Genomic DNA, 8,530 nt, shown 5'->3' with positions numbered 1-8,530 from the left:
TCTATCTATCTATCTATCTATCTATCTATCTATCTATCTATCTATCTATTGGCACAAACATAGTATTAAATCTCCTTCTAAATATTTATCTTTATACCCACAAACTACTGCCACTGTCAGACTTCACCAAAGAAGTTCTCTTTGTTTTCTTTCTTCAGCAGATAGTGATTGATAACTGGTCAAAGGGCAGAGAATAAATAACTAGAGAGTTCTCAGTCCTAAACAGGGCATTTATATCACGTAACCTTCCCCCAAAGATTAAGGCAACTATGCAGAGGACAGGTTGACAGATTGTACGAGCCAAAGGTTGGGGAGGGAGACCTTCTGCAAAAATAGTTTCCTCACCATTACACTCATGAATTCACAGCAGCTGTCGTTGCCAGTACAAGACCTGCACAAGAGCGAGCCGCTCAACCCTCTAACATGGATGAGAGAGCACAAACCTAGCTGAGGAGCCTTTGGCAGTTGATGGCTGCTGAGGTAGGAACAGTCAATTATCTTCAATGCTGAGGTAGGGATGTTGATACTGGGGAATTGGAAGAAGGGAGTGGGTGTGGATATATTAAAGTATAATGTATGCATGCATTTAAATATCAAGGAACCAATAAAAAGATTATTTCATTATTAAATCAATATATCAAGTATCTAAACTTTAGAGTATAAAAATTTAACATTTAACACAAAAATGTTGGTTTTTTACATTAGTTGGAGGTTACCTAGATTGTGTGTGTGTGTGTTTGTGTGTGTGTGTGTGTGTGTGCGCGCCATATGTGTGGAGGTCATATATTAACATTGGGTGTCTTCCACAGCGGTGATTCACCTTACTTTTTCAGGCAGGGTCTTTTGACGAACCTGACTGGTGATAGTGTCTCAGGATCCTCCAGTCTCTCCTTGCAGCGCTGGGATTATGGGGGTGCCTGCATACATAGCTTTCTATTAGCGACTTGACTCACGTGGGAGTTAGGAACTTAAACTCAGGTCCTCATGCTTTCCCAGCAAACGCTTTTCTAACTCAGCCATTTCTGCAGCGCCAAGCTGACCTATTTCTTCTTCTTTTAGATTTTATGATGCTCTTTTCTCCTGCAAGGTGTAAGCTAATTAAAATTAAAACTCATTACTGATTTTAGTGGCAGAAGAAAAGTATATTATACATCTGCCTTAGGGAGCAGTTACAAACTAGGGTACTTCTAAGCTACTTTGAAGATCAGTGTTTTCACCTTCTCGCTGGGGGCTTGTAATTCTGCAGAACTCTTTCTCTTCCTCCCCTGGAAGTAAAACTACAAGGTCACCATTTTCCCTCTTTTGGTAGTGGAAAGACAGTCACTGTGTGTTCTGCTTAGCACAAGGGATTGCTGAAAGGCTGATTTCTGAATTAGTCCTCCTGCCATAAAACGTGGCACTAAGATTTCCTCATGGCTGGGGATGATAAGAATGCTTTATAATTCAAAGTCTTATCTTTTTAAGAATACATGGTTTGTATTAGATCAGATTATTTAAAACATTTTGCCAGTTACCGAAATTAGATTCTCCCATTACTGACAAAATTGTAATAAGTTATAAAAAGTTTTTAAAAACGAATTTCTTCAACAAATTATGCAGGAAATCAAGTTTTGTCTCTTAAAACCAATTAGAATGACATTGTACGTATGCCAGTACTATTCCAGAGAAGATCTATTCACTAGTATATATCTTATATAGGAAAACAAAAGTGCTCTGAAATCGGGGAATATGGCCATTAGGCAGTACTAAGTTTGATTTATTATATTAGAATCAATGTCACTCCTGTTTCTTTAACAGTATACAGGACTAACTAATTTTTTTCATAGATTTCACAGGCTAGAATAGCTATTTTAGAAGTTCTGAATTGGATTTCAAGGAGAGCTTACAGGTCAATTAGTAAACAGTTTGTTCTTAGCAGTCAACAGTTTTATGAATTTGACTACAAGAGTGAATGAGAGTGAGAAAAAGCAGAAAAGGAGCTAGAAAGGCAAAATTTATTCACCCAGGTGAGAACTGCATAAAAAAATTACTAACTCTATTTAGTTGAAGATACTCATTCCTTCTCGGGGCTTTAAAATAGATCCAGACCCTCCCAAGGCTCACACAGGTGATTTTCATGACTTCTTAAGTTTCTGGAAGATTTTAATTCTCTGAGACACACGAAATTCCCAACAGATATTTGCTTTTATATGACATCGGGAGTATCATGTGTAGACTACTTCGGGAGAACTCCCCTCCCCAAAGCATCTTTTTCTAGGAGTATGGGGGTGATGGAATGGAAAAGCAAGAATGAATATAGAAATAGCAAATCACAAACACTCATGAAAATATGTGAAAAAAGACTAAATCTGTTCATATAAAAGCTTCCCTGTGTGCGTGTGTGTTCACGTATGTGCATGTCTCATGTGCATGTATGTATGCATGTATGTTTGTACACATGTATACGTGCAGGCGAATGTATGTGTGTGCACGCATAGATATGTGCATACCGTGTGTGTGCATGCATATATTGGTGTGCGCATATAAGTCTATGTGTGTTTGCATGAGGCATGTATATGTACACATGCCTGTGTGTGCGTGTATGCGTTGTGCATGTGAGTGCGTGTTGAGAAAGCACATATCTCACTGAGACATAGGGGGGTGCCCTTGAGAGCTGCAGTTTAAGAATGATTAAGAGAAGCAGGTGGTAAGACAATGAAAGAGTGTGGCTTGACCCTGTCCTTGGACCTTGGACTGTCATGCAGCTCCTGGAGATATTCTCAGCACACTTTTCTCAGGAAAAGCAGTGCAGTCTATCTGTAGTGTTATAAATACCACACGTGAATACTTTTGAACTTTATAACAGAGGTTTCCAGTCTTCCTAACGCTGCAACCTTTTAGTAGAGTTCCTGAGGCTGTGGCGACCCCAACCATAAAATTATTTCATTGTTACTTCATGGCTATTGTTCTGATACTGTTATTAATCATAATGTAGGCATCTGATATGTAGGATATCTGATATGTGATCTCCAAAGAGGGTTACAGTCAACAGGTTGAGAACCACTGTTATATAGGACACTGAGTATAAATGATTGTAATAATTCAAATGTTATACTTGTGAAGTTCACTCGGTGTTGGTTTGCCTTCCTACCCAGCAACATTGAAGCTGTGAAAAAGCAGTACCAAGGCTGAGTCTGCATCACTACCATTGGGATAACGGTTTCCATAATCACCTGGGAGACTATTCATCATTGCTTTACCGAGACACGATCTCTTGGTTCAGTGTTGCAGAACAGCATACCTGGGTATGTAATCTATAATCTATAGGAAAGAAATTTCAATGCTCTGGAGGTTGGGAAATTTAATATCAAATAGCAGGATAGATGATTGCTCTAGATATGAGGATTGCTGCCTCCTTGTATCGTGGAAGAACAAGGGACCAAATGCTGTGTGAATTCTCTTCTAAAAAGGTTTGATTCCCCTGCCTTCATGACCTAATTACCTCTTGTATGTGTGCTTCATGTGAAAGCCCAGACGTTAGCAGCGGAGTTCTTCCTCAGTTGTTTTCTACCTTGCTGTTGAAACAGGACCCCTCCTTGAAGTTGGAGCTCATGGATTCATTAGACTGTCCACCACGCCTTGGGCATCCTCATCTGTTTGCCTCTCCAGCACTGAAGTCATGGGCACATACCCTCATGTCCTTCCTTTTCTGTGGGTGGTTGAGATCTGAACTCTGGTCCTCATGCTTATACAGCAAGCATTTAGATCTGTTTTCGACCCACTGAGCCACGCCATCAACATCTTAGTCTAGTTATCTCTTAGTAGGTTTACCTCTTAGTTCTGTCAGTACTGGCAACATTAGAACTTTGGATAAGATCCATTCAGGTCATATCAAATCTCTATCTCACGATAAAACTGAATTTTAAAGAATCTGATTTAGGTGTATTTTTTAAACTACCCCTAAAGCATATAACCACATTAGTTTGATTACATGGCATAAATGTAAAAATGGGAAAAGCAGAGAAGGCAAGAATGACAGGGAAAGAGAAATGAGTAACAGCATACAATAGGAGAGGGGACATAGAAAATTAATAATTAATAATTTAATACAATTTTCCCTTTTATCAAGCATAAGGAAGGATGGCCAGTTAAAGATAGCCACACATTCCTTGACAGCACTTCCACTGAGAAGTCAAAATGAATTGTCCTACCTTGACACCTGTGCTTGCTTTAATAAAAACAGTGTAGCATTTTAGAACTAAGCCTGGGATCTAATGGACGTTCTGTCCCAGGCTTCAGAACACTACATGTGGGGAATCTGAATACCATGAGGCTGTTATACTAAGATGAAACCAATGATAACCTATATAAGAGGCAATTTCAGTTATGTCAGCTCTCATCTCAGGCATCACACAGTGAGCATATGAGCACAGGCAAGGAAACCATCATAGTGTAGGTGGTCCACAAAACACATGATGCAGATAAGACTCCAGGATCTGAACCAGTATCCAGAAGGGAGGCTCAGAAGCACCACCATAGTCAAATTATTCTCTAACCTTTAAAAACATCTGCACCGAGTCCTGGTGCTTAAAACAAATGAGCAAAGGAACAAACAAGCGAACAAATACGCTTATCCGGTTATGTTGTGATCTCGTTCCTGACCCGTACAGCACAAGCTTAAACCACCTGTATTATTTTACATCTCCAGACTCTAGGGATATTTGTTATAGATATGCTATTATGAAAACTGAGGTAAGTATGTGGACATCAAGACTTGCCACACAAACAAGTACAGAAAAAAACAGAAAGTCAGTTATGAAATATCTGACATATTACTTTTTTTTAAACAGTCAAAAACATTTAATATATCATTACCAAGGCAAACTCATGAGATATCCTTCCATCTGGAGGCAGCTTTGCACCAAAACCAAGGGCTGGGAACATCTTATCGCTGTCATAATCTTGAACGATTTCCCCAACAGCCTTCAGTGCCATGCCATAGGCATTCAGTTGGTACGGGTTCATGTAGTGGAGAGAAGTAGGCTGGGCAGGGTTTCCTAATGACAGAAAATGTGTTAAAAACGTAAGCAGGCCAGGCTACAGAATTCTAACAGTGCTGTACCTTTGTTTATTTCAGTTTCAAATACTCAAAATTATCATTTTCTGCCTATTCTCACCAAGCATCTTTGTCCAGGCCTGGATGTTCATGTGACATCATTGGTACTTTCTCTTCTATGACTCTCACATGACTCTCCTGAATTCACTCTCCTCTTTTAGTTATGTACAGCAAACACTGTTTCTTGTCTCTTTTGGCTCTTCTCATCTTTCTTTTTCCCTGTCCCTGTGTCTCTTTTGTTATATTCCACAAAACTGGCAACTGAAAAACTAACCCTCAACTCCCTGATTCTGTGACCTTGTCTGAATCTGCCCTGTGCCTTCAACAATGCCTACGAAGATTGAAATGCTATTTGCTGAATGGCCTTGAACTTAACTAGTGGCAGCAATGACTACAATAACAAGGAATCTATTACAGACTGGACATTTGACTTCATAACTCACAAGCCTTTCAGCAAGTTCTTTCCACAATTTGACTTTTAGCTACTGTGCTTCTAAGAATACATGTTTTCTTACTGCATGATTCCATTTCTCTGGACATATATCTTGGAGTAAAATTTCTGATTTATGTGATGACTCTGAGTATTACAATTTGAGTAACTGTCAAACTGTTTAGCTGTCCTAAAATTCATCAGGAGAACAATGAGTTATTTCAACCAGCCGGACTTAAGCTGAGCTAATTGCATGGGCCATATTTGCTAGACACAAGTCAAGATCACTATCCAAAGACATAATGCTGAAGAATAAATTTTAACACACAACAAAAAGCGATCTGGTAGAATAATGGCCTTATTAACTGTAGTTCCAGCTCCACTATGAATAAACTGACATGTGTTATTAGTAAAATGTTTTGTAGAACCAGGATTTGCTCAACTGTGTATGAGGAAGGTTGGATTTGGGTGCTTTTTGAGTGGTGAATTGTTCCTAAAAGCCTTATCTGTGAAATGTGGGTCAACATAAGAGAAGCATAAAGAGATGATATGAGAGCTGTGGACACTATGAGTACTTAGAAAAAGAAATCTACAGAGGCTCCTCAACATGCACTAGAGCATTGTCTTGGCTTGTTGTATGTCAGCTTGACATGAGTTGCAGTCCTCTGAGAGCCAGGAGCCCCAACTGAGAAAATGCCTCCATAAGATTTGGCTGTAGCCAAGCCTTTATGGCATTTTCTTAATTAGTAGCTGATACGGGAGGGCCCAGCCCATTGTGGATGGACACACTCCTGGGATGGTGCTATCAATAAAAGCAGGCTGATCACCGGGCAGTACTAGTGCATGCTTTTAATCTTAGCACTCAGAAGGCAGAGGCAGGAGGATCTCTGAGTTTGAGGCCAGCATGGTCTACAAAGTGGGTTCCAGGACAGCCAGGGTTATACAGAGAAACCCTGTCTTGGAACACCCCCCTCAAAAAAAAAAAAAAAAAAGGAAGAAGAAAGAAAGAAACCAGGCTGATCAGGCACGGGGAACAATCCATTAAGCAGCACCCCTCAGTGCCCTCTGAATCACCCCCTGCCTCCAGGTACCTGCCCTGTTTGAGTTCCTGTCCTGACTGCCTCCAATGATGAACTGTGATGTGGAAGAACAAGCCAAATAAACCATTTCCTTCCCAGTTTGTTTTGGTGATGGTGTTTCCTCACAGCAACAGTAACCATAACTAAGATAAGCATTGTCGTATAAACCCAGCGGAGGCTGAAGATACTGCAAATCAGAAGTACACTTAAAATTCCTAATCCTGTAGGGTAGCTCAGTGACTCCAAATTCCATGGGGCATCAGTTTTTCTCTGTGACTATATAACCTAGGGAGCTATATCTTGCTGCTGCTGCTGCTGTTTGATGCCACTAGTTCAGAAAGAAGATCACTTGAAAAATTCTGAGCACAGCTTCTAATGAAGCTGCACTGCCTTCTGGCCTTGTAAGGTTGAATTTTTCTAACTATTGTAGTTTGGAAACCACCTTTAGGCAAGTATAAACTAGTGGCAACTTATGGCAAAATTAAATAATTAGGGCTTGCAAGCGGTTAACGGTACTTGGTGTATAAGCCCTGATCTCACAGCAGAATGACAGAATGACCTCCAAATATTGTCTTCTAACCTGTATACACGGGCTGTGATGCATACCCACTCTCCCTCATACGTGTCTGTCATCCACATGCACACAAACGAATAGTAATAGACAAAGTAAAATCTGAAGCGATAATAAGGAGGTTCTTCTTTTTAGGATATAACTGATTCAAATAGTCATTCCATTCAAAATAAACTTGGTTCAAGATGTAATTACATTTCCATTACTTTTCCTCCTTAAAATATTTTTACATGAGTCATTAATGTCCACACCAAAGATTATACATCAGTCCTTTTTAATGAAATAGATGTAAAGATGTTAATAAGAGAGTAAAAAATGTGATTGAAGTAAGTACACAGGAGTAAGTACACAGAGTCTGATAGAGGCTTAATGGGGGCTATAATTAGATACACTTCAGAAAATAGTTCAGATACACAATGGGCTTAACTACATCTAAAATCACCATTCCTTTGAAAGAAATGTGAGATAATAAAATGGCTCAGCAGGAAATTAATCTCTTGTATATTTTATTTTATTTTTTATTATATTTCTTATACATATATAGACAGTCGTGGAATGTTAAAAATAAAGACAAAATAGTATGAATTTTTAGTGAAAATAAAAATTTGTCACTTCCTTGGGACATTTCTCAGAGAGCAGGGGTAGCACTCACCGTTTGATGCTGTAAAATCAATAGCCACCGTGAAGTTGATCTGTGTTCTAGAATACAAGCAAATAAGAGTCATTGAGTAAGTGATTGCACCAAGGAGATTATTGTCTATTTTTTTGGTCACACTTCCAATGTCACAAATTTTCTTACATGTTAAAATCGAACAAATATAGCATATATTAGACAGCATTAAATAGATTCACTAGGTGTGTTAGAATTAGCTTAGCTGTCATATTACTATAGGGTAAAAACAGTGCTTTGTTTAGAGTAGCTTGGTTTTGAGCTCAGCAACCACACAAGTGGCTGGGCAGAGTCTATACAGGCAGGTGTGAGGTTCAAGTCTGGCACTCACCATTAACTGCTTCGTTCAAAACCTCGGTAAACCTACTCAATCACACTGTAACACTATAACACCTCTACAACCCGGAAGACAGCCCTTCCTCTATGTTTCTGAAAACTGAATAGCTCAAGTGGCATTCTCCTTCAAGTTGGCATGGTACCCACCAGATATTTATCAGTTACTGGTAAATATAGTAATAATGAATACATAATTTTCAGCAGTTAATACAGAAATTTATTTTACTTGGTCAGTTTGTTTTTACTTTAAATGAGTTAGTTGCTTTCTTTCTTTTTCCTTCCTTCCTTCTTTCTTTCCTTTCTCCTTCCTTCCTTCCTTCCTTCCTTCCTTCCTTCCTTCCTTCCTTCC

The 8,530-nt window shown here is 39.2% G+C and overlaps 1 protein-coding gene across 1 annotated transcript in view; it reads right to left on the bottom strand.

Annotated features, from left to right (window-relative positions):
• Positions 1–8,530, bottom strand: part of Cpne8 (copine 8) — a 176,550-nt gene that overhangs the window by 25,540 nt on the left and 142,480 nt on the right. Inside the window, exons 14-15 of the mRNA XM_055627230.1 lie at positions 7,828–7,874; positions 4,855–5,036 (exon numbers count right to left, since the gene is read on the bottom strand). Coding sequence (XP_055483205.1) covers positions 4,855–5,036; positions 7,828–7,874 — 229 coding nt within the window. The remainder of the gene's footprint in view (positions 1–4,854; positions 5,037–7,827; positions 7,875–8,530) is intronic.

This window comes from Psammomys obesus, unplaced genomic scaffold (assembly GCF_907164565.1).
Source record: "Psammomys obesus unplaced genomic scaffold, mPsaObe1.curated_primary_1811, whole genome shotgun sequence".
Classification (NCBI taxonomy): domain Eukaryota; kingdom Metazoa; phylum Chordata; class Mammalia; order Rodentia; family Muridae; genus Psammomys; species Psammomys obesus.
Note: the sequence above shows the minus strand (reverse complement) of the source record. Positions and strands in the feature narration are given on the sequence as shown.